The 26,941-nt window shown below is 41.6% G+C and overlaps 1 protein-coding gene across 5 annotated transcripts in view; it reads left to right on the forward strand.

Annotated features, from left to right (window-relative positions):
* The first annotated feature begins 2,304 nt into the window (after positions 1 to 2,304).
* The window catches only part of FAM169A (family with sequence similarity 169 member A), a 37,214-nt gene continuing 12,577 nt past the window's right edge, over positions 2,305 to 26,941 (forward strand). For 2 of the 5 annotated variants that reach the window (XM_035553653.2, XM_035553658.2), the window contains exons 1-6: positions 15,597 to 15,855; positions 19,125 to 19,262; positions 20,706 to 20,805; positions 21,856 to 21,941; positions 23,297 to 23,468; positions 25,733 to 25,912. In XM_035553653.2, coding sequence (XP_035409546.1) covers positions 19,125 to 19,262; positions 20,706 to 20,805; positions 21,856 to 21,941; positions 23,297 to 23,468; positions 25,733 to 25,912 — 676 coding nt within the window. In that variant the 5' untranslated portion in view covers positions 15,597 to 15,855. Of the gene's footprint in view, positions 2,446 to 3,263; positions 3,429 to 13,469; positions 13,589 to 15,596; positions 15,856 to 19,124; positions 19,263 to 20,705; positions 20,806 to 21,855; positions 21,942 to 23,296; positions 23,469 to 25,732; positions 25,913 to 26,941 lie in introns of those variants that run through there. The other 3 variants (XM_035553655.2, XM_035553654.2, XM_035553656.2) reach the window with 3 other exon arrangements.

Consider the following 26,941-nt stretch of genomic DNA (forward strand, 5'->3'; position numbering starts at 1 on the left):
CTGGAGGATTTTTGTCTGAATTTATTTTTCTGCCTTAAGATCATATCTGTCTTCATATTTCTCAAAAGATTTTATGACCAGGATTTCAATAGCACATCCTTATCCTAAGCAACCGAGGGAATTATTTTATTATGTTGCATTGTGTATTGTTAAGGTCTCCTTATCTCCTTTGCAATATTATAATATCTAATAAATAGGTGTAAAAGATGGATGAAAAATTTTCCACCAAAAAGGGCTCAAGGGTTTTTGGTCCTTTCATGAAACTATCAGCAAAAATGAGGAAACTCAGACCGTTTCTATGTTCATTTCTTCATTTATCTTGAAAGCAGAAGAAATGCAGGAGGTGGGTTACTAATTTTGAGAATTTCATGACAGGTTTAAACTGTCATGTCTTATTTTCTACTACTATATATATACTACATATACTGCAGAACAATTTTCACTATATAATACTGTGTAAATGTTTTTTCTGTCTTTCTTTCAAACAGAAGTGCAAATTATAATCACTGTTACTCTAATTAGGAGAAAAAGGAAGTAACTTGGTCCAAATACGTGGACCTGCAGGAGTTACCTTTGAGCTCACAAGGCTTACTGATGGAATAAGCGTATTGTAGTATGACCAAAAGGGTATTCCCATTTTAAACCCATTTTTCACAACCAACAGACCTTTGTCAAAGCTTGGCCATAAGTCGATTTATCAGGCAATCACTGCATTTACAAAGCACCATTCACGCCATCTCCCCAGGCTTGTCCTGTAACTTAACAGCTTCCCCACAGTGCTGCAGGCACGCAGGTGGGGAGCAGTCACCAACAACACCCCATGTCCCCTCTCCTCTGGTCCTGGGGCTGATGAGGAGCCAGCGGGATGGCTGCTGTCCCTCATGAGGGGTGGCCACACTGCCCTGACACCTCCCATCTACCCATCCACCCATCCATCCATCTGTCCATCCATCCATCCATCCACCCTTCTATCCATCTGTGCATCTATCCATCCTTCTGTCCATCTGTGCATCCATCTGTCCATCCATCCGTCCATCCGTCCATCCGTCCACCCGTCCATCTGTCCACCCGTCCATCTGTCCAGTCACCAACCTACTCAAGACACCCTTCTGCCTGTCCGTCTGTCCGTCTGTCCATCCGTCCATCCATCCATCCATCCATCCATCCATCCTTCTGTCCATCTGTCCAACCACCCACCTATCCAGACACCCTTCTGCCCATCCGACCGACCATCCATCCATCCATCCATCCACCCATCCGTCCACTCGTCCACCCGTCCATCCGTCCAGTCACCAACCTACTCAAGACACCCTTCTGCCTGTCCGTCTGTCCGTCCATCCATCCATCCATCCATCCTTCTGTCCATCTGTCCAACCACCCACCTATCCAGACACCCTTCTGCCCATCCATCCATCCATCCATCCGTCCATCCATCCGTCTACCCGTCCACCCGTCCATCTGTCCAGTCACCAACCTACTCAAGACACCCTTCTGCCTGTCCGTCTGTCCGTCCATCCATCCATCCATCCATCCTTCTGTCCATCTGTCCAACCACCCACCTATCCAGACACCCTTCTGCCCATCCGACTGACCATCCATCCATCCATCCATCCATCCATCCACCCGTCTACCCGTCCATCCGTCCATCCGTCCAGTCACCCACCTACTCAGACACCCTTCTGCCTGTCCGTCCGTCCATCTGTCCATCCATCCATCCATCCTTCTGTCCATCTGTCCAACCACCCACCTATCCAGACACCCTTCTGCCCATCCGACCAACCATCCATCCATCCATCCATCCACCCACGCACCCATCCTTCTGTCCACCCGTCCACCCACCCATCCTTCTGTCCATCCGTCCACCCACCCATCCACCTGTCCATTTGTCCATCCGTCTGTTTGTCCATCCATCCATCCATCCGCCCGTCCATCCGTCTGTCCGTCCAGCCACTCATCCATCCATCCCCCAACCCACCCACCCACCCACCCACCCCACCGACCCTCCGGGTGCCAGGAGCCCACGCGTGGGCCCCGCTCCTTGCACCCCACCGCCACCCCCGAGCTGCGGGGTGGCGCCGGGCTCCCTTTGTGCCGGTGGGGGTGCGGGTACCGCCACCGCCACCACCACCGCCACCGCCACCGCCACCACCACGGCGGGCGATGGCGCAGGTAGGAGCGGGCGGGGTGCGGCCATGTCGGGGCGAGCAGCGGCCGGCGGCGCAGCAGCGGGAGTGCGTCAGCGGCTGAGGGGCGGGGAGCGGCGGGGGAGCCGATATCAGGCGCCGGGCAGGGGCACCGGGGCAAGCGTGAGGCGAAGCCGGCGGGGTTCGAGAGCGCTGCCGGGGAGCCCGGCCGCCTCCACGCATCCACCCACCCGCCCAGCGCCGCCTCGCTTCATTCCTCCCTCTCCCCTTGCCGCCGCGGGAGGCTGCGCGGCCGGCTGAGGTGAGGCGCGGTGGGGGAGCCCCGCAACACCCCGCATCGCCCCGCAGCCGGGCCGGGCGGCGGGGAAGGGCCGGGCGGAGGGAGGGAGGAGGAGGAGGCAGGGCCCGGCTCCAGGTGCCCGGCTCCGGCCGCGGGGGCCGCCGAGGCCCGTGAGGGGGGCGCGGGGGGCGGCTCTGTCAGCGGGGGGCGGCTGGGCACGGGCTAGGCCCCCCTCGGCTGGGCACGGATCCCCCGCCTCGCCCCGGCCGCCCCCAGCCCCGGCGGGGCCAAGTTGTGCGAGTTGTGAGGCGAAGGGCCGCCCTGCCGCGGGCTGGGGCCGGCGGAGCCAGCCATCTTTTGTGGAGGGCATCTATTGTAGCATGGCTATTTGCATATCGAGACACAGGGGCGTGTGGAAGGTCTGTCGCGGGTACACACACATTTACATGTGTTTGGAAGTAAAAGATGGCCATGCTACAATAGGTGCTGTTCCACAAAAGATGGCTGTGCCCGTGCGTGTGTGAATTACATGTGGGGACACGCACGCGCTCCATCTCAGTTCTGTTTTCCCATACGCGATGTGTTGGGGTTTTAAAATTTTATCTTGAGGTAGGGCTGATTCCTCCATCATGGAACAAGGGGAAGCGTCCTGACTAAGATACGCATTCGTGTAGCATCGCTGTCGTGCTTGTGGCATGTTAAATCCAGCATGAGAAAGTGGTTACTCTTGAGAGCTTGGGTTAGGGAAGGGTTTTAAAGGGTTTTACTAGCATCAACGGAAAATAAAATATATTAACTTGCAATTTTTTTTTTTTTATCCGTGTTAATATCCTATTTAGCGGAAGTAATAAAAGAGTGATCTTCAGGCTCTCCTGGGCTGTGGCATTTTCATGATTACTAATGAGAAATTTGGAAAAGCCTGTGGTGTGGAGACACAGTCCAGCTACTTGGTTTCATGTTTACGTGCATGTGCAAGAGGAAGGAACCTTTTTCCTTAGGTGCAGGTACTTGTTTTGGGTGTTGGGCAGCACCGTTGGTCATCGTCGTGTAAATAAGGTAGTGTTTTTTAAGGGGAGTTGGTGTGGTGTCAGAGTGATCAGTGTAATGAAATCGGTGCTGAAGGACCGATATAAAGGTTGCTGCAGATGAGTGATCGTGGTCTGTCTTCTTCAAACCCTTTCCTATAGGTATTGAGTGCATCTTCTCCCTGGTTCCTTAAAGACACCAGCATTTTTCTTGTTTAATTGATCCCTGTCTGATTTAAAGGCTGAGGAACTTCTCACTTCTTGTCTTAATGGTGGGTAGTAAGAAAACATTTTAGCACCTATTCCACGGAGGAAAACGTCAGGGCAGGAAGAGTTTTATACTATTAACACTTAAGTTCAGGTGTTGTTAACCTCAATTTCAACACTGTTTAATGAATGAAAGCACAGCCTGTTGGGACTCTGATACAGCAGAGATGTATAAGTTGCTTCCCCATTCTCCTTCGCCCAGTCTGATCTTACTTAGCGTCTGCTGGGTGCAGAAACAAATGTTTTACAATATCTTTTCCTACTGTTGTGGAAGATGAGTAATTAAAATGGGATTCTACTGTAGTTTTCCAATGAACTGACTCCAGCAAAGCGTGATCAAGACACACGGTACCAAGTCTTTTGGAGCGTTTCATGACCTAACTTCCTTACAGAGAGGCACCACTCTGACAAATGACTTGTAAAATATTACTGATTTCTTTCATATGCATATCAACATAGACAATGACTCTTTGAATTATTAAAACATATTTTTATGTCTGTTAGCATTACAAAGATAACGCAACTCGGAATGAAATTAAAACTTGCCTTACTTACCCAAACATCCAATCTGTGCAAGCCTGTTTAAGTAGCTTTAATTGCACGGCTCTTGCAGTTCAGATTCTTTGCCAGTGCATAGTGGTTGGACTTCATTTGGGTGTTAAGGCCGATGTTTAATAATGCTTCTCCATTTTTAACATTGAAAAATAAAAAATCCCAAACGCTTGTCATGAAACTCCAGGGTAATAGAGAAACTTGGAGTAGAACAGCCTGTTACTTCTTTACCTTCTTAGGTATAAGACTTGGTATATCCATTTCTCTAATTTGTATTAATTGATGAATATCAAGTAATGTTAATCATTTAAGGGTGATACCAATTATTATACTTTATAAACCTAATATTAGACCTGAAATGAAGTGTACATATGCTTGTTTTCACATTGATAACCCTCAAAACATTTTTTGTATTCAAGTTATTAATTTCTTATTTCCTGACTGAGAAATAAATATCTTCCTCCAGCCCCACCAGGTCCCTTCTCTGATTCTAGGTTTGTAACCTTCTCACTAATTGTATAAGCTACACGTTCCAGAAAGCCTAAGCCATCCGTTGAATGTTGAACTGAGAAATGTAAAGTTTTGGGAAGCTATAGTAGGGCTGTATGTTGAACAACAAAAAAACTTTTTCATATGATCAAACAATTGCCAGCCTTCCTCCTAAACTTCTAGTGGCTTCTGTATGGGCTAAATAATTCTGAATGCGAAAGCCTGTTTTAATGTTGTTACCCCTGCCATTGTTTTAAGTATGACTGCAATGGTGTGTGCAGCAGTGTCGTGATAGCTGTTATCTCTGGCATTCTTGAAGTTTTGTTTGCTATTAGTGACTTTTTCGGTGTTGGTGGGGGAACAATGGAATGTGACAGCATGTATTCATTTAGTCATTATAAAGTTAGTTGGTGTTCTTCAGTGAGACTGAGATTTCAAAGAATCTTTTAAATAGCTCCCTAAAATATGTAAAAATTCTTCCTCAAAAAAGTAATAAGCTTTCAAATCTCCCTTAAAATCTCACTAAAATTTACTGAGAATTATCAGGACTAACATGTCTCTATTTGTTTTCAAAGTTGACTGGTAATCTACTAGTGTAGTTTTGACTTTTCTGTGTATATTTAAACGATTTTTTTGAGTTGCAAATCAGAAAGATTAATTTGTCTGAATTGTTTGAACTGTTTGTTGTACAGCTATTCAAAACAGCATTTTAGGCTTTTGATTTTTCAGGTGCAAGTTGTTCCTCTCTTAGTCCTGTACTTTATTTTTTTTAGTAAAACAATATCTTAGGATTTTATTATTACTGTAGAACAGGGGATCTGCATATTCCTTGTGTCTGTATCTCCCTTCTTATGGTTAGAGGTTGTTTATGGGCCATGATGAATTCATTGTTACTTTTTTGTCTAGGTTTCATCAAAATATGTAAAGAAAGGGAAGTTAAATAGGTTTCTTACTTCTGTGGAATCAGTGGAGAGGAAGGATAATCAGGAAAGGTGTGGTCTCCATCAAATCAGCAGCCCCTGAGGCAGTGCGAGGAGAATATACCTGGTTCAGAAGTTCTGGCACAGCAGTGGCCTTCAGCCTGCTGCTGCACTGGCCAGTCCCAAACAATGAATGTCAGTAAACTTCAAATACTTTGCAATGCTGCATTGGCCATAGCTAAATTTTTATTTTTCATATACTGGACACAAAAATATAAAATATGTTTACGTTAGCAAATATATTGCTAGAAGACCAGTCTTTTGTCTAGCTCTTTTGCAGGTAGCGAGTCCTGCAACTGTGAAGGCTTGTTAACAGCTGTTGGAGAATGTGGTGGTTTTACTCAGGTGGGCAGCCGAGCTTCACCACAACCGCTCTCTCACTCACCCTACTCAAAGAGGAACAGGGAGAAAATACTATGAAAAGGGCTCAAGGGTTGAGATAAGGACAGGGAGATCACTCACTAATTATTGTCATGGGCAAAACAGGCTCAGCATAGGGAGACAGTAAGATTTACTACCTATTACTAACAAGTTAGACAAGTGAGAAACAAAGGAAAGAAACCAAAAGCACCTCCCCCCCATCCACCCTCTTCCACCTCCTCCCCCTGAGCGGCGCAGGGGTATGGGGGAATGGGGGTTATGGTCAGTCTACAGTGCTGCTTCTCCGCCGCTCCTTCTCGGTCACTCTCGTCCCCTGTGCTGTGGGGTCCCTCCCACGGGATGCAGTCCTTGCTGAACTGATCCGGCGTGGGCTGCCCACAGGCAGCAGCTCTTCAAGAACTGCTCCAGATATGGGTCCGTACCACGGGGTCCATCCCCCAGGAGCAAACTGCTCCAACCTGGATCCCCCATGAGCAGCAGCTCCTGCCAGGTCACCTGCTCCTGCGTGGGCTCCTCTCCACAGGCTACAGGTCTGGCCTGGAATCTGCTCCAGCAGGGGTCTTCCACAGGTCGCAGCCTCTGTCGGTGCAGGTCCACCTGCTCCACCGTGGTCTCCTCCACAGGCTGCAGCGTGGAACCCTGCTCCACCGTGGTACTCCATGGGCTGCAGGAGGACAGCCTGCTTCACCATGGTCCTCACCACAGGCCGCAGGGGACTTCTGCTCCGGTGCCTGGAGCACCTTTCCTCCTCCTTATTCACTGACCTTGGCGCCTGCAAGGCTGTTCCTCACTCCTCTCACTCTCCCAGCTGCTGTGTGTTGCAGCGTTTTTTTCCCGTCTTAAATCTGCTCTCACAGAGGTGCGAAACAACGTCACTTATTGGCTCAGCTCTGGTCAGCAGTGGGGCCCTTACCTAACATGGGGCAGCTTCTAGATCCTTCTCACAGAAGCCACCCCTATGGCCCCCTGCTACCAAAACCTTGCCACGTAAACCCACTACACAGAATTAACCAGCAAAAATCATTTGAGGGAACTTGAATGAATGATTTTTGAATTGATAATAATAAAGTAGGCTGTTAGCAATACCCACAACATTATAAATGTTGTTACAGTGCAGTAAGACAACTTAAAGGGTTTCAAAATATTGGTGTATTTTATTTCTTTTGATATGGCAGCATTGAGAGTTTATGCTCTCAGCCTTTACTCTGACGCTGCTGAAGTGAGTTTTCTGAAGAAGCAGGAGGTAACAACCTGATTCCTGCAAACGAAGTTTGAATTGAGGCTTAAAATCCCACAAATTTGGGATTAATATGATTAGCAATGCTGATACTGTTCCAGCAGTTCATGCTGTACGATATGGTGATTTGTTCAGGGGTACGATTAACTAGCTTCTTTGTTCAAAACCCATCTCTAAAAGCAAGTAACATCTGTATTTTTAGAGGAAAAACAGTTACTGATTTTGCTTCACAGGTGAGGCTGTTTGAAAAATTCGAGTACATCCAGAACAGGGTAGCCTGGGTACTAACAGGTATGGCTTTGAGGTTTGAAGTACACAGGTGTATTGCAGTGAGAAGTAGGGGAAATGCAGTATGTTCACAGAAGCATGTGAGTTCTTGGAAGGATGTCAGAACGGCTGATGATGGAGATAAGAGCAGGATGACACCAGGGAGGAGGTTGTATATGCATTCCTTTCTGCTATTAGAGACATTCTTGCTGACATTCTCAGATGCAGAAATTCAGTCCTGTGGTAACACGCTCACTGATAGCTAGTGAATGCTTGTTAAATAATGGTTTTTGTAATACAGCTGTGGCAGGCTAACCTAAAACAAAGCAGTTATACCCAGACAATTGTGGGGAACTAAAACGAACTAGCTGCAAGTATGAGACTGCTGAAAGCAAAGACAAACACACATGCTCAGGAATTTGAACTATGTGATGAGGAGTTTGCTTCATATTGGTTTTGATAGCGATAGGTATGGACAGTAAGGAAAAGAGGGTAAGACTGTGTGCCCTGAGCTGCTGCTCACTTCTGTGGTCTCCTTGGAAAGCTTGGAGAAGAGGGATGTAAGTAGCTGACGTCTAAACAGATTCTTGAGAGCTTTGAGTGATGAAGTGCTCTTTTGATGTTTTATTCTTCCTTTGTTCTGGGAATAGGACTTCTACATAAACAAGAAATACTGGACCTTGCCACTTCTACTTCTAGCTGGAACAGCCTACAAGATGCCTGACTTTCTGCTAGCTTCTCAGTCACATTGATATGAGGTTTGAGTTTGTGTTTCTCAAATACTACATCAGAGGATGGATTTAAAAACTCTTAGTTTGAGTTCATACTTGCTGTTTTTCCATCCTTTTGAAGATGGGATGACGAAAGCAAACATTCACCACTGAATCCAGCTGTGAGCTGGATTAGAGGTGGGATGGTCTCTCTGTGTGGTGTTTGTAAAGGTGGGAAAGCATTGGTGCTGACATACTAAAATGCTTTTGCCTACGTTTTTGCCAAAATGTATTTGCTAGAATGTTGTCTGTCACCTGTGGTGGTAACTTGAGATATGTTTTCACAAAATGACTGAGCTCAGGCATACATTCAGTAATTACTTTCTCATCATGCCTGTGGCACAAGTGTGGTGGCTGGAAGCCCTGATTGTTTGCTTTGAACATTGCTCTTAGTGTCTGTGGTATTCGTGTCATCCAGATTTCATGCTGCCTTTCTCTTAAACTCTCTTTACTATGTCTTTACAGTTGTCTTTGACTGTAGTTCTTCTGGTTTTCTTGAATCCCACAGAGTTTTGGTAAGTGAAGGATGTTATTTTTGTTTTACATTGTCAAGCCTTCAGCTGTGTGCAGCTGGAAAAATTTGCTACTGTAGAACACAGTGCAAGAGGCACTGAGGTGAGAATTCAGAATTCACTCTTATTCAGCACCATGTTTTTAGCCATCTGTCATCTTCTGAAGGTAGTTGTAATAATGATTGGAAATATCTGTCTATTCCCTTTCTGGGGGGGGGAAAAAAAGATTTTAAGGTATACTGAGGTTTAAATTCTTACCATGCCAAATATGTTGTATCTATTGTAGTGTCAATATCCAGATTATGGTCCTCAATGTATGTTAAGTGGGCCATATGGTGGTATATGGCCATATAGTCAGACTCTGAAAAGTCTCAATTGCATGTTGGTCTGTGAGAAAGCTTAAGGGTTGACTGACAGGAACCTGTTGACTTGTTTATCAGCTTTACCTGCCTCACATCCTGTGGATTCTTCCTACTCCGGGGAAGATTCCATGTTATTTCTGCCCCTTCCCTTCTGTATTTTCATTTGGATCACCTGTAAAACCAAAGCAAATCGTGCTCTCTGTTATAGGTGTCCTGCTGCCAACAACGAACAAACAAAAATCATTTTTTTGCAATTCCCTTCTTCAGAAACAACTTACAACAATAAAAAAAAAAAAGACAACAGGAGATGGGATACTACTAATTACTTGAATTTCATGCAGCTCCTCTGTTGAAAATGGGAGCATCCTCAGGCTTCATGAGATGTAGTAGTAGCTCAGGCAACTGTTTTAGCAATTCCTTAGGTATGGAGGAGTTAATGCACTGCTGCTCACCATTAGTAACCATGGCCACCATCACATCCGAATTTGCATTTGTAATATTCTCGAAGCACCCATAAAGAGAGTTGCTGTTGTTTAGCTGATGTGCACTAACTCATTAGACTGTGACAACGTGTATCTGCAATTGGCTGACCTAATCTGTACAGCTTTGAAGTCTGTCCCTGTTGTGGGGATAGGGAAGGAGACGGCAGAACCCTGTTAAAAATAAAATCAAATGCGTACATAGGGTTACTGCAATACCGGTCTCACCGCTGTGTTAGGTTGGTTACGTTAGGTTTGGAAGACTACCAGCTGCCTGGTGTTAAGTGTGTTTTTTCTAAGTATGTTCAAGAGAAGAGCTTTCTTTATTGTTCTTATTTCTGAAATGACTGGATGTATGTATGAGGTGGCCCACAAAAAAAAAAGAGGGATAATCTTAGAGTATTGGAGTTTGCAAGCTGGCAAGGAACAGGGGCAACGCATGGGTGTGGGAGATGGTCTTCTGACAGTGAGTGGTAAATAATACCACAGAAAACTAGAGAGGAGGCATATCTTATGGATTTCTTCTTTTAGAAAGGCATGTCTTACGGAACAGGCACCTGGAGAAGCAGGAGGAGAGGCAGGGGAACAAGCAGGGAAAGAGCAGCACAGCTGGCAGCCTCCCAGAGGGAGGCTGGACGTGGGTAGCAAGTGCTGAGCTATATAGGAGAGGGCTGTTAATTTCTTAATAACAGAAGCTCTAGGGTATAAAGTGCAGGAGCAAAATCAGCAAGCTGAGGGTGAGAGCTGGACAGCAGCACAACAGTGGCTTGAGAGTGCTGAGGCATGGAAGGGAGAAAGAGGGGTGACTGGAGGGGAAAGGTGGGTCATTAGGGGTATCTGTGTGGTGTTTGGCGTTAATTTTTGAAGACACTAAGCAAGTGTGTCTTGCAGCAAAGGGGTGATAGAGGAAAGTGGGAGATGAGAAAGACGACTGAGTGCTGAGCACCAAAGAGATCAGATACAACTCAAAGAGATGAGGATCTGGGAAGAAAAAAATCCCACTTAGTCCCATCTTTCTGTCTTACAGGTGTCAATTACTTTCAAACACAGCTGGAATTGATTTCATTTTGTGTATGGATATATTCACTTCAAATTCGAGAGGCTGAAAGGAAAGGCATGAAAGGTTCCTCTAAGAAAAACTTATTTTTTAGATTTATTAAGTATTGCTATTTGAAATTGTCTCAAACAGAATGTGGACTGTATCTCTGACACAGTTTCCTTGTAGGAAACACTTGTACATTTTAATTTCCCTAAACTCTATGCTGAAGAAAGTGCTCTTCAAGCAGCCATATAATAGTCTAGTTAAATGTGAGACTGTGGAAAATGTTAAAAAAAAAAAAAAAAGTTAGTATTTTGTGTACTGAAAAGCACAGTCTTTGATTAAATGGGCTACCTAATAAAATGCTTAATTTTAATCACTTGAAATAACTAGTGACGTTACATAGGTGCTTAAATAGGCATCTGCTTAAGAACCTTATCACCACCTATGTTTTAGAGTGAACGGGCATAGCATGGTCTCCTAGTACTGCTCTGCCATATCATATTTAATCACTGGTAAGATTTCAGTCCTGTTTTCATTAAGGCCATAGAATTTTGTAGTTTTTAACAGAGATCATGTTTACTGCAACTGCCAGTTAATTAAAGGCACCCTGTAATGTTGTAGTCAGTTTACTTTTACCAGGAGTATCTAGTTTTGTATCAGTACATTTTGGTGGCTGTTTAGTCTTTCATAGCTACTGAAATTTCATATTATTTTAATTACATGCTAGAGCATCCTAGATATATTTAATTGCAGAAATGGATTTTCAAATGCTTTTATTAAGATTGCAATTTGTTGTAATGAAGCTAGTAGGCTTTATTCAAACTCTGATAATTTTTAAAGTAAAAATAAGTAATATACTGATACTTTTTATGTGGAAAACTTTTTTTCCTGTAGTGGTCAGAGTTTCATTCCACAAGAGAGTGTTTTGAACACAGTCATACAGACTTCAACCATAATTCTCGCTGATCTCCACTGAAGTGTGTTATACTAGGATTGGAGAGTTGGGTCCTCTATGTAGATTTCATAATTGTGTGCTATACCATACAAGTAAATTAAAATAAATCATGGTGGCTAATTAGTGAATGGAAAATACTGATTGTTTTTGTTTGTTTATTTGCATTCAGATAACAGCTTTGATTTGTGTCTCTGATGGAAAACCAGAGCTGCATAAGCTGCTTCAAGCAGATTATGGATATTGTGGTTAACACATTAATCCGGAGTTCTTGGTGGATTTTGACAACAATTTTTACATCAGTATCTTGTGCTTCTTTAAGAGATTTTTTTTTTATCTGGGTCTTTGTAAGGTTTGAGTAGATGTCACTTGGTTTATACTCCTATTAAAAGCAAACAAACAAAACAGATTAAAATGTTTTTTTCTTCTGTATAGGGAAAACAAAATTGCAAATCAGAGCAAATTTATCTGAGTTGGCAAGCACTTATGTTTAAGATGAAAATGCCAGTGTTCTCTAAAAATGTGAACAAAACCCACGCATCAGAAGACAGTATTTATATGCCTTAGTGGTATGATGCAGATAATGGTTTGAAACACACCTAGGGAATATAAAAAAACAAAACAACAAATGTTTTTGAATTAGAATCCAAGAAAACCTCCCTTCAGATATGTAGTTATTTGAATGGGGAGAGTTTTTAGTCTATTCAATGTGGCAGATCAAACAGTGTATTCTTCCAGCCTGTAAGGTTTTCAAGAAATACTAGTATATAATTTATTGTTTAAAAAACAACTTCCGTTTCCTGAAATGTCTTTACTTAGTCTACATATATTACATTACAGATTAAAACAAACAGAGTTTTAAGAGATGGGGTTACTTAAAAAACATAAAGACTTTGTTAAAATAGTGGTCTAAATTGGTAGTTGTGGTACAGATTTTCCCTGTGTATTTCAAACTTCAAAATTCCTAATAATCCAGATAGATGATTGACCATTTAAATATACATAGGGGATACCTTAGCATAAGCTTGAAGTTTACTTTTCTTATATTATAAAAGGATGAATAACCTTTTAACCTATTTCCTTCAGATGGTTTGGATAGAAGTGAGATAAAAGTTTAAATGCACAATATGTTACAAACACCCTCCAACCTCCACTTAAAGTAATTGATCTTGAATAAAGAAGAAAAAAAAGATGAAAATGTTTTGAATATTTTATAGCTGGTAGTCTAAGCAAAGAAATATTTATGTAAGTAAGTTGTCTGTTTATAGAATTAGTGTTAGTAGACCTTAACAGATTCCTTGATTTTAGAAGTGGCAGATGTCATGCTTTTTTTTCCTGTAGTTTAAGCTAGAAGACTAAATATACTACTACCTTTCCTCCTTTTTATTCATCTTTCAACTTCTGTGTGGTTTCTGGACTTCTGGATTGGACCTGCTGTGTATGTCCTGTGTGCTGCAGTTGGATTAGTTGCTCTGGTTTAGCAGAAATGTAGTGCAGGTCATAGCTTGAGCATCCTGGTTTGTGTTCTTGTAGTTTCAAAATTTTAATTTAAAGAAAAGCTAGTTAAACATTTTTAAACACAAATTTAAATCTGAACATTGATCACCAGCTGTGTAGCAGTTGATACAGTTTTGCACATATTTATTGTATCATGCATGTTTATCTGTGCCAATTATTTTATGTTTATGATTTTTAAAGGAAAATCAGCAGCGCGGTTAAGGTGTGTTGTATAAGTAATCACATACTTCCAGTATTTGAAAGTTTGAAGATGATTCTGTTGGAGTATCTCATGGTCTTGCTGAAGTCTCATACTGGTCTCTCTGAAGTACTGATTGTTCCCATTTTATAGGTGAGGACTTGAAGCAGATCAAGTAACATGTTCTTGCTCACATGAAGTCTCCCAGAGCTTGAAATTTATCCTGATTCCTCTACGTTCTTTGCTAGAGCCTAACCACTTGGACTTCAGTTCTCTTAAGATAAAAGCAACCCAGACCAGTTTTAAACGGTGTTTAAGCCCTGCTGTCAGACATGCTGTAGGAAACAGCATAGCTTTTGGCTTCTTATTTTTGCACAATTTCATGGCACTTGGTACTGAGGGTCTGCAGAGGGGTGACCACATCTCTTGATTCCCAGAGCCCGGTGAGATTCTCTCATGGGCTAGAAGCTGCATGGACTGAGCTTCCTTCCTTTGTGTGCTTCTAAGATGAAATAAGGTTTGCAGCTATAATTTACAATAAAATCAATTGGCAAGGTTGCCCACTTAGAATTTTTTTTTCCACTCTTAATGCTTATACTAGCAAAGATTTTATAAATTAAGAGCTATCTTGGTTGCACAGAAATGTGTTTGCTCATGCTGTTAAATCCTTTTTGTTGCTGTTCCTTGAATTGATCTGTTATCCTCTGTTACTGCAGATGTTCATAAAAACGACGTGCCGTTTCTAGCATAGTAACTTGCATAATGTTGAGAAAGGGGAACACAATACAATTCCACATTAAAGCAAGTATCGCTTATGCGAGCTTGTTATGTACAATCTTAAATGCTAATATGTGAAGTGATGTGGTTATGAAGAGTCTAGAACTTACTTTCAGTTGAAACATGAAAAGCATAATGTGCCCCATTTAAAAAAAAAAAAAAAAGTATTTTTTCCTCCCCTTTCTTTCATATGTGTTTTTTCTGCAAAGGGTTGTGATGAGTTTGGTTGCTTAAGGCTGTGTTGTGTATCCATAGTCATCGTGACCCCTTGATGGCCAATTGGAGCAGTTCCTCGTGAGCAGAGCGCAGTCCCACAGTGTATGACAAGGATTTGACCTGACAGTTTTACAGTCATGCAACACATGGAGGCTTAGTGCAACAAAAGGGGCATGATGGATTTCATGGCTGAGACCTGTGCTGTTCCTGCTGCCTCTATGGAAAAATGTGTAATACTCTCGTCAGGAAGAACTGGAAAGCTTTTTTTCTGTCATGCATCACTCAAGAGTGTCTAGATCTGGACCTGTCTGTATTTTTACCTTTTTTAAAAGACCCTGATAAACCAATTTTTTAATTTTTTTTTGTGAGGAGAGTTTATTAATTTATTATTCTTGGGAGTCATTTAAACTGTCTTTTGGTTAATTTGCCGTTCAAAATGAAGATGCTCGCACTTGCTAGACTATTTTCGTATGATCTGCTGTAGATTGGCATGGAGCAGTCTTCTACTATCAGCTATTCAGTGCTTTTAATGTGATTTGGTAACTATGTGTAGTTAATGATTTATTCGTGGATCTAATGAATTTAGATGTTGTGTTTCTGATCTCATCAACACTAAGGTACAAATTACATCACAGAGAAGTTTGAGAGCTTGTAACCTGACATGTTTAATCTGTTGCACAGTAGAAAAGATAGGTTATTAATCAGGGATGCTGAACAGGTTTTCTGGTTCACTCTTGAAGACGGACCTGCATTCTGTTTTCTGCATAACCCTTTCTCTGTAAATCACATTAGATGAAAAAGATATTAATATAATTGAGTTGGGAGTGGATAACATTAATGAAATATGAGCTATATGAAAATAGAAAATAACCCAACCAGCTGAACAGGAAGAAGGTCTTGACTTATTTTGAGAGTAATTCTGTGAATTTATTGGTTAGCCAAAAACAGTTTTTGTCCCTTTTTTTTTTTTTTGCATATAAGTAAAGATGTGATTGCTGCTTTAATTTTCTTCGTTTTGCAGATAATTACTGAATTTCTTACTGCATGTTTTCTGGTTTTGTCCTGCATTATTTTATTCCAAAAATGTCAGGAATTGTTACCTAGAGGCTTTCATTTATAGCTTGTGGTTTTGCATGTCTTTATCATGTAATAACAAAAGCTCAGCTCAAGTCATCTGTTATTCTTAAGAGTTATCCAAGCACTTAGGCATTTCTTTAATCTTTTTATTGTTTTTTTGCTGCCAGCATACATAAAATTAAAAATTATTTTTTTCAGGTGTCTGTATTCCCTTAAAGCAGAATATAGCTGTTCTGCTGCAGCTGACCAGGTGCAAAATCTTCATCCTATTGTGGAAGCAGTGACCTGTAATCTCATGCCTCATATCAGTTCCTGTTCTGACTGTGGCTCTTGCAACAATACATACTTAAGTTAGTACATTTATTAAGGGTCCTAAATGTCTTCAGATATTTGGTGAAGGATATTTGTTTGTCTTGTTTCTTGGTGTTACAGAACAGCATCTTTAAGTGCTGTTTCATCCTGAACAAATGTGAATTTAGGGTTGGATTCTCCCTGCCTTACCTTCAGTAGTTTAAGGTATCAAAGTTCAGAGCTGCAGTGTTTGTCACCCATCCATTGGAAGATAAATTTAACAAGTATAGGGGCCTGTGTCTGCAGGCATCTGTAAGAAAAGGAGCTGAGAAGTTACGTACCTGACATGGAAGCCCCAGTTAAGAGTTTTATGTCAGTGGGATGGATCTGTACCTCAGCACGGAAGGAGCTAAAGCCAGGAAGTGGCTGCAAATTGAGGTCCTTAAGTCTGTCTGCCCCTGACACTTGACCATGTTAGAGTAAATTATGATAGAATGGAATAGTTCAGCTGGAAAGGGCCTACAAAGATCATCTAGTCCATCTACCTGACCTCTTCAGGGCTAACCAAAAGATAAAGCACATTAATGAGGGCATTGACCAAATGCTCCTTGAGCACTGATGGGCACGGGGCATCAGCCACCCCTCTAGGAAGGCTGTTCCAGGGTTTGACCAGCCTCACAGTGAAGCAACTTTTCCTCATGCCCAGTCTGAACTGGACATCCTTCTGGCACAGCTTTGTGCTGTTCCCATGTGTCCTGTCATTGGTGACCAGGAGCAGAGGCCAGCACCTCCCTCTGCACATCCCCTCCTCAGGAAGCTGCAGAGAGCAGTGAGGCCGCCTCTCGGCCTCCTCAGCTCCAGACTGGACAACCCAGGTGTCCTCAGCCTCTCCTCACAGGACAGGCGTCCCTGCCCTGTTACCAGCTTTGTTACCCTCCTCTGGATGCTTTCAAGTACCTTAACAGCCTTTTTATTTTGTGGAGCCCAGAACTGCATTCAATATTTGAGGTGAGGCCACACCAACACTAAATATAGCAGCAGAATTGCCACGTCTGACTGGCTGGCCATGCTGTGTACAGTGCACCCCAAAATGTTTTGCACTACTGGCTCATGCTGAGCCTGCTGTCGACCAGCACCCCCAGAGCCTTTTCAGCTGAGCTGCTCCCCAGCCACTCATCTCCAAAATTTGCCCGTGTCCAGCATTACTGCATCCCGGGTGCAGAACCCAGCATTTTCCTTTGTTGAGCCTCCACTCTACCTTGCCTCTTCAAGGCCTCTTGTCCCTCCAGGGAGCCAACAGCACCTCACAGTTCAGTCTCCTCCGCAGACTTGCTGAAGGTGTATCCCACTCCTGCACCCAGATCACTGATAAAAAATGTTGAACGGGACTGGCCCTAGAACTGAGCCCTGGAGAGCACCACTGGTGACTGGCTGCTAGTCAGATGTTAATTGTGAATTTATCACATGTACTACAACATTGCTAGTGTATTTCAGAACAGGTGAACTGTATTGCTGTCTGCTAGTGGTGAGGAGATCACTTGTGGATGAATTACATCCCTGGCAGCAACTCGTCTCTGGCTGCTGTGTGTTACTGCTGCAGCCAAAGGTATGCACGCTCTTGAAGTGCCCTCATCTGCAAGCAGGGATGGCAGTGGAATTGGCTGGTGTCAGGTGTCCCTGGCCTGCTTCTGTCCTGTTTGCAAGGCTAGCATCTGGAGGGTGGAGGATTGAGAGGTGCAACTGAGCATCTGAAAGGGGTGGTGAGTACTAGTAGGAGGAATGGGAGGGCCTAGAAGAGAAGGCAAGAGAAAATCCAAATAACGTGTAAGTGAAAGGAATGAGCTGAATTTGAAAGGAAATTACCCTGGGGCATGTTTGTGTGTATCTAAACAGTAACATTTGTGGAATGCATTAATGCTTCCATCAGCAAAAATGTTAAAGGTAGCAGTTTTAAATGCCAATGAAAACAACTGAGACTGTTTTCTATTTTTAACAAACCTCTTTGCATGTGTGTAAGGAGCAACCTATCCAAGAAACTTTAGGGTAGTATATTATTGCCATTAAAATAAGTTCAGATGCAGACTTCTTAATTGCCACTTGGTGAGTTGCAGTGAAGGGGTTCTTTGCATTTGATTTACCTGTATCAATAGAACACTGAATGGTAGATAAAAAGGAGGGGGCTAGAGGTATAGGAAAAATACCTGTTGTAGGATCTGTTTTCTAACTAGCTTGTAGCATATTCTGTTCACAGTTGAAATACTTTTGGAAACAGCTAGCTGGTAGGCAGACTGGCTGGCCAGTTGTATAGAGAACTTGTGAACAACACATCAGTTTCTCCAGAGAGATCTAGATGCAAGCTCTCCAAAATAAATGAACTCCTTCTTTCTGTTGTTATTTTTTGGGCTGTTTACTTTTTGTTTGGCTACTTATTGCTTAATCTGTGGCCTCAGAAATGTCAGCTGTGCAGCTCTGCCCATTGCTCTGAAAGCAGCTGGGCCACCCATCCATGTGTTGCTCTTGCAGTAGGTCCAAAGGGGTCTGTGGCTTGCAGCTGGAGTTACTTGCTTTGGGGGATGTAGCACAGAATCAGGAAGGACTTCTGTGAGTGCTGGTGTGAGAAGAGCTGCTAACAGAAGCACTGCAGAAAGTTGCTTCTGGCACAAGCAGCAAAGCGATGAAATGAGTGGTCTGGTCAGTTGTGCCAGTAAACTTTTAAGATACTGGTGGGTTTCTCTGATATTTAGATTTGCTGCCTTGAACTTCCAGTCAGAAATGATGAATGTGAAGACCTTGTGAACGAAGCTGGGTTTTGTGGTGAAGACATGCAGAATGAAAGTGGGAGCTTGCCGTGTTTCTGCCTGCTTGTACCATACAGAAACATGCATGTGTGTACACACGTACACAGGCTGAAACCTTCCTTGTCTGCTTTTAAGCACAGTCTGGGTTCATATATCATTACAGACTGGGTGTTAATGGGCACCATCCTAATGGGGCTGGGAGCATTTCTCCTCTCTGGCTTAGATGCGTAGGACATGGTTCTACCTTGTGCCAGTTCCAAATGACACATAGGTAAGACAGGGCAAAGGAAGAAGAGATAAAGAGTCTGTTTTTTAAAAACCAGACCTCAGTGTCCACATCACCTCAGCCTGTGTATGTCTGGAAAACCAAGCTGTGTAGCCAAGGCTGAGGGATGCGTTCAGCGTTGCTGTTTAACTTGAGCAGCAGAAGGGGTTATTTAGGAGTCTTACAATTTTAGTAGGTGTATGTGATAGATTGTGTGTTGTATCCTTCAAACCGTCTTCAGTAATGATATTGCTCATTTATCAAGATGATGGCGTTCCCCGTGGATATGTTGAGCGGCTACAGTCATGAGGACTTGGAGAGCTCTGCAGAGGACTACTTGTCTGACCTTCGGTGTGGGGATCCAAATCATCCGGAATACTTGTCCCTGCCAGATCACAGCAAAGTAAGAACCAGCAAATACCTCAGTCCCAGTTTTCTTGACACACTTGGGAATTTAAAATGTTTAGAAATAACTAGTTCCTAACTATTGAAATATATTACTATTTTAGCAAAGCTTTTATTTTTTTTTCCAAATTCCTGTTTGTGTATTAAGTTCTATTTTTGTTTTATTCTGTGATCCCATTTAAATCTGGGCATCAGTGACTATTTGCTGCTTCTAGGCAATGTATCTGTATGCATTAAATAATTTTAAAAAATCCCAAACCTTCAAATCTAAGGTCACAAAAACCTAGCATCATAACTAAGGGGATCACGATTTGTTGAAGCTAACTGCCTCTATTTGTGTCTTAGTCTTTCAGTGATCTTCATGGCTGAGTTCAATTCCTGATACGTTCAAGTTTCACTGATTTCAGAAGTGATTCTTTTTATGCAAAATACTCCATGCTGTTGTTGGGAGTTCTGATAGAGGCTGGCTATCACATTTCGTATTTCAAACACTTATCCATTGAGTTGGCCAGTGTTGATGCTGTCTAGATGAACACTTCTATTATCTGTTATAACTAGCACAAATATAAATAGTGGTGTGTAGCTTTAATGAAAAATAAATTTCTGAGAGCATTCTGTGTGGGAATAAAAAATCAATGCTGCAGACTTCATTGCAGAAGCAGTCTTGAATACTTCCCTGCATTTCTGCAGGTGTTGTATACCTAAATATCTGTCTGTGTTAACATCATTGTTAGTGGCATAGCATATCACAATCTTTTCAAATTGTTTTCTGGGTAAGCAAGTCTATTTACCGCACCATTAACTCCTGTCCATTTTTTGTGCATTATTTAAATATTGAAAACGTGAATCTAAATAGCAAAACACATTTTCAAAAAGGGCATCACCTCCAGAAAGGTGGATTGATTTGACCCTTCTTACATTGTTTGTGAAGGAAAATCAAGCAAACAAATACGGAATTCCTGAAATGTGTGCAGTTTCAGGGAAGAAGACCCTTTTGAATCCAGCTTTCCTATGTTGGCACATTAGGACTCATGCTAGCAATGAAGCTGTGCCAATTTGTTTCTGTGCCTGCCTGCCTGCCTCATTCTTCCATTGGCATTGGCAGCTGGTATAGCTGGGGCAGCTGAAGTACTGCTGGCTCTTTGCACACCTTACCTCAGTTGTGCACATTAATGCAAACTGCTGACAGCAGAGAGCTGTAACAGGAAAAATTACTGTAGCAAGGTCTGCCAGAGCTTGAGTCAGAGCTCTTTATAATGTACTCTCTTTAGGAAGAAACATCTAAAGTGAGGGCCAGGGTCTGATGCTTGTCTGTTACAATTAACCATTAAGCACTCCGTTTTCAGCACTCATCTTGCTTACCCTGCTAAACATTCTCTGTATATTTTACTAATGTTGTATTAGCAAGAGTCTATTGAAGTATTGTACGCTCTTGTTTCAGATTCCTATTAGCTTGTCAACTGTGGGCTTCGTTCCTCTTTATGGTGGAGAGCAGACACACAAAGTTCTTGCTTTGTTTGCACCAGAGGACTCGCTCACAGGTTTCATTTTAAGATTCTAATCTCCGTGTTGCTGTTTCTTTTTCTGTGATGAACACATGTAACCAGGCCCTTGCTCATTCCATGGTAGTGTAACTTGGCCACTTTTGCATTTGTTATTCACTGTCTTCTTGTTCCCATACTATTCTCTTTGATGTGAGTTCATGTACACAATGCACACTAATCAGAGTAGAACTGGACCCACTGAGTACAGGATATATGTAGCAAAACAACACAGTGCACATCTGAATCAAAGCACAACATGTCTCTTGATCACTTTAATATACACATCACCTTTCTAAAAGGAATTTGTTGAGCATTCATAGAATCTCTCTATTTGCCTATGAATTTAGATATTGTTTATTAGAAGTGATTGATCACTATCAAGTGTAAATTTGTCTTTGCCTTCAGGTCCTTACATAGCTCTGGCCAAGGTGATGCCTCACTGTTTTTTTTCCTTCTTCTCCCTTCCCCTCCAGTCCTCAGTGTTTCCTTCCCTTTCATATAATGCTTCATATATGATTTCCAAGTGTGCCACAGATGCTAGTAGAGCAAACTCTTCCTGATCACTAATCACATGGCCACCAGCCATTTTACATTCATGTGACTCCCTAAAACTTGCAGGTTTTGCTATCAATATCCATTAACAACCCAAAACTAAAATACACCTGCATGCACACATGAGACTCCTCTTGGCAGGCCCAGTTTTTAGTGGAAGGAAGTACCAGAGCACAGTGATGAAGAATAATGCTTATATCTGAAAAACAGTTTATGTATATCATACTACACAAAACCTTCATCTGATGTTACTGGCTTCACTCTTCAAACAACTTCTGGACCAGGGACTGTTGCATATTGGGTGGGGGTTATGTAGCACCAGGTATGTTGTACTAAGATAGTAAAAGCTGCATTTATCTAGTGCCAACTAGTAGACTCTAACTTGGTTATTAGGTTACTATAGTGGTATTCCTAATTCATTATCAGCTATAATGAATATGTTCTTTTGAAATGGTGAGAATCACTAACTTTTTGTTTCCCATTGTTTCTCTCAAGCTGTAGCTCTGTATCTTGCTGACCGGTGGTGGTCAATTGATGACATCTTGAGAACATCTGTCCCTTCTAGAGAGGGGCTTCAGCAGGTAAAGCTCTCCAACATTCACCTAGCAGTTGTTCTTATCATTCAACCTAATGCAATGTAATGGCAATACCTAGTGTATGAGATGCTACGTGCTTTTATTTCATTTGGAAATGGGTTAGCTGCCTTGTGTAAAAAGCAAGGTCAGTGGGAATAAAGGAACAGGTACTTAAGGAAAGGGAAATTTCTTCTGAAAATATGTACAGAGAAAGTGACTTTTGTACATTAGCTTCATATGCAAGATGTAATTATATGCTAATGATGTTAAGATGTTAATTAAGTCCTTACTCTTTAGAATACAGTAAGTCTAGTTATACTGAAACATCTCAGTAGAGTGGTGGATTTTTTAACAGGAATACGTATCATTCTTACCAGGAGACTGGTAAACTAAAAATACTGAAAGGAACCTGTTAGATAGAGGCGAGCTGGAGTTGGTGCCCTGCAGGAGGCAATATGTGGGGTTTGGGGAAAAATAATTGTCTAGAATCTGCCTTTTTGTTCATCATTGAGCTTTGTTACTGATTACTGATACCTGTGTAGTATGGAGTTTTGTTTTTTCCAAAACTGGAAACTTGTATTTTTCCAGGAACATCATTCACATCTGCTCATGGAGTCTGGGCACTCTTCTTTGATTCTTGAATTAGATTTACTCTAGATAATTTGTCATGTTGCATTGTTTTCTGTGTGCTCCATAATGATAGGATGGTAAGTACTCAGAAAAGCTCAGTCTTCTACAAATAGGGTAGTTGAGACTTTTCCCTTGGTAAGGGAGAATGGTTCCTCCATTCCTACCTTTACAGTGGTTAGGATAGTGGTGAACTTAACTTTCATTTGTGAAAGGAGCCCTGCAGGACAGAAAAGGATATTGAATTCCTTGTTTCATGCCACAAATTGTTGTAACTGATTCCTCCACTGCATTGCATCCCATTATCTGCTATTCTGTGAGCAGTGATTGAGCGTGCTAAATACTACTGCACAGTGAGATTTATCCTGCTAGGCTGGAAGCTCTGAGGCTGGCATACTGTTTTAGTATCAAAAAAAAAAAGCTTCCAGTTAAAATCAAAACATTTCCACCACCACACCTACCACTTCTATCAGATTTTATCCATTGGATTGGAACTATCATTGAAAATATGAAAGATCATCTGTCTGGTAATGCCTTGTACGTAACCAACTACTGTGGCTTCAGAGCATCTCCTTGGCCTGAAGCCTCAGGGCTTTATCCTGCTTTATACTTATTGCTTCTCTTGACTCAGTCTGTAGTTGTGTTAGCATGTAACTTTGAAAATTGAGATCTCTGCGGTGTGAGGATCACCTAAACTGACCACCCTTCTAAAATGTTCTTCTCTGTTTCCTTAGGTGAAATCTGTGGGGGAGAGAGTGGTTCTGTATGTTCTTAATCGAATTATCTATCGCAAGAAAGAAATAGAGAGAAATGAGGTCCCATTTCTTTGTCACAGCAGCAATGACTATGCTAAGATCCTGTGGAGAAAAGGAGAAGCTATTGGGTTCTATTCTGTTAAACCTAAAGGTAAAACACTTAAATATAATGGGATTTGGGGGAAGATGAAGGCTGGGGATAGGGAGCTTCCTTGAAAAATAATGCATTTAGTAGATCTTACGAGCCTTGCAGGCCTAGTGAGTTGATGGTTTCCTGAATTCATGAAAGGGCAAATTGCAGTTAAAATTTCTCACGTAAAAGCTTATGTGACTTAATAATTTAAAGCAGTAGTTCTTAGCTTTCATCATACTGTACAAAATATATTCAAAGCCACAGAAATGAGATATGCCTGAGAGCTTTATTTTCTTTGTAGAACATCACTTCCTGTTGGATTGGAATGTATGTAGTTTTTTTTCCTTTTATTTATTTGAATTCTGGAGCTAGGTCAAAAAAAAAACACACAGAAATCCTGTTTATCTGAAATGATTGTGGAATATGTTACTTTCACGTAGACATTTTATAGCATTACAGCATAGAAACCTTGCTCACAGGCACAAGGTTCATCTACACTTGGTGATTTTAAAAAAGAGATTCCCTTTCATTCTACCCATGTATTTCCTCAGAGAATACTATTTAGCTAGTAGGTTTATGCCCTTTGTTACAGATTTCAATACTGTTTTTTTCCTGTTTTTTGAAAACATTAGAATTTCATTTTGGTTGTTTTGGGTTTTATTGTGTTTTTCAATTTTTGCTGAATGACACTTGGTAATAGAAGAGACTTCAGCATGTTGATATTAGAATATCATTTTTTTTGATCAAAAAGGAACAGTCAGGCATTTTTGTTTTATCTCTAAAAGGGAGTGAATGGATTCTGGATTAATCAGCAGTTCTGGAGGCTAGTTTCCCCATCTCTGACATACATGCGTGCCTTTGCAAACTGTTAAAAATACAATAATAATCTGCCTGGGTCACTGACCTTTCTAGTCTGACCTTAAAGATAGGAAAGCAGCCAGCTAACTTGTTCTGATTGTCTGTTACCTTCTTGTGATTTTTCTTACTATTTTATTAAAGAATTGAAGCATTGCATAATTTGTATATGTGTCTTTTGTAACGTGGTAGTTACAAAGAAGTATTTGCATTGCAATGCTTTTTATTGTGGCCTTATAAAGGTGGAAATGAGATTAGTGGATGTATTTTTAGTCTATAATAGGGGCAGTTGTTTGTGACACTGAAGTTTTAATATACTTGTACACATTTATTATATCTTTCGTGATCCTATGCCACTTATTTGTCCTAAGTTAGCAGATACTGAGGGCTAATCTTTCTAGGTGTTATCAGTATTTCAACTGTGTTTGGTTGTGCATTGTACTCTCCAAAAGAGTAGCTCATGTGAAGAAAGACTCCGGATACAGATGGTCAGGAAAGTGTTGGAGCTTGACTAGTATGCCAAAGGGTATCCAAGTAATGTAACGCTGCCTTCATTTTCTTCACTTTAAAAATGAGGTGTGTTCATTAGTCTCAAAAGAAAGTATATTATATAGGCAACTAATATGCTTCTCTCTCCTTGTTAGAGGAAAGGGTTGTTTTTTTCTAAATGGTTCACGCTAACCGGCAAAATGAGGGCCTGAAAATGGATTGGATAGTTGTAGTGCTGTCCTAATGAGATTATATGACATCGCTTTGTCACCACTGAGTTCACAGATGCCCTTTGAATCCTCTGATACTGAAGCACTTACGGGTTATGATAGTCTGTTTCACCTCAAGTATGGATAATGTGTTATTAAGGGGGGAACTTCAGTGTAAAGTGTCCTAGGATTTTTGTGATTTCACTTAAATTTTGAAATATTGTTTCAAATCTTAAACGAGATGAATTGTCATCCATATATTTGTCCTGAGGAGTTAGGTATTCTGCATAAAATTGTAGTTTGTTAATTTTCTTTTCTCCTTCTCTCTTCTCTTTTTCATCTTCATTTTCAGTCTGGTTTCCTACTGGAATTGTATAGTGAGATTTCAAAGTGAGCCTTCCAGTTCCTTCTCTCCACCCTCATGTTCTCCCCCATTTATTCTCTTTTGGTACAACCAGACTGCCTTAGCAGACTTTTCCTAACATATTTATCTATGAGATATCTTAGCAACATTGTGGAGCTTGCCTAAAGAGCTAATAAATGGCTGATAACAATTGCGTATTGTTAATAAATGTTATAAATTATTTTTATTTTAATATTGTATATGTGACTTTTAAAAATGTCAAATTACATAATTATTAAATCTTTATTTGAATAAGCTGAAGTCTGTGCTGTAGCATGTCAGTGTTGATGTAATGATGGGTATTTTTTTCCCTTCTATTATTTCAGGAAGTGTTTGTAGCTCTTATATTAGTAAGTGTTACCAGCTTCCAGTGCTAGACACAATGTTTGTAAGAAAGAAGCATCGTGGGAAGGACTTAGGACTAATGATGTTGGAAGACTTTGTGGATTCCTTTACTGAAGACACTCTTGGCCTACGGTACCCGCTGTCAACCTTCATGTGCATAGGCAAGCTCTTTGATTTATTTGTCTGGTCTTCTTTATGTTTTCTTTATGCATCCAAATTATTACTATCATTGAAGCTACATATTTGTGGCTTCATCCTCAGTTTGTGTTTGAAGTTCTGCTCTTCAGTGAAGGTTGAAAGTCTTGATTTGTTTAAGATGGTGAAGTATTTCCTGATTAGACCAATCCTCTGTGTGAGATTAAATTCTTAGATCTTTGCTGGTTTTCTGCTACATCTGGGCAGTTTAGATTCATTCCTTCCACACTGGACTGAGTTGTTCCCGTGTGTGACCTTCCTACGTATTTAGCACCTTTTCCTTGCTCACTGCTAAGTCTCACAAAGTCGTTTAATTCAGGCTTTCTCAGATTTTCTGGTCAGGTCAGCATACGAGGCTGTATATAACTTAAGTTTAAGAAGGAAAAATCTTAATACACAAAGAAACCACTTCTGGCTCTTTCATTAACAACCCAAGAGTGTTATGGTCATCTAGCAAAGACAAACATTGTGGAAACGATGTTGCTTTGGGTTGTGCAGGAGAGAAGGATTTTCTTTCTCCAGCTGAAAGAAAGCACGCTGGAGAGGGACTTCTTACAAGGACATGTAATGGTAGAACAAGGGGTAATGGCTTTAAACTGGAAGAAGATATTGAGGTTATATATACGGAAGAAATTCTTGTCTATGGGAGTGAGGAAGCACTGGCACAGGTTGCCCAGAGAAGCTGTAGATGCCCCATCCCTGGAAGTGTTCAAGGCCAGGCTGGATGGGGCTTTGGGCAACCTGATCTAGAGGGAGTTGTCCCTGCCCATGGCAGGGGGGTTGGAACCAGATGGTGTTTAAGGTCCCTTCCAACCCAAGCCATTCTATGATACTGTTATTATGTGAGGCAGGGATTTTGTCCACTGGGACTATCCGTTAGTAAGGAATCAGGTGAGAAATAAAAGGTTGAAGTTTTAAAACTCCAAAGTGGGTTTGTAGAGAAGAAAAATCCTTTCTAATTTTTATTTGCAGTTTAAGAAGGTAATGGAAAGTAA

This window comes from Cygnus atratus, chromosome Z (genome assembly GCF_013377495.2).
Source record: "Cygnus atratus isolate AKBS03 ecotype Queensland, Australia chromosome Z, CAtr_DNAZoo_HiC_assembly, whole genome shotgun sequence".
Classification (NCBI taxonomy): domain Eukaryota; kingdom Metazoa; phylum Chordata; class Aves; order Anseriformes; family Anatidae; genus Cygnus; species Cygnus atratus.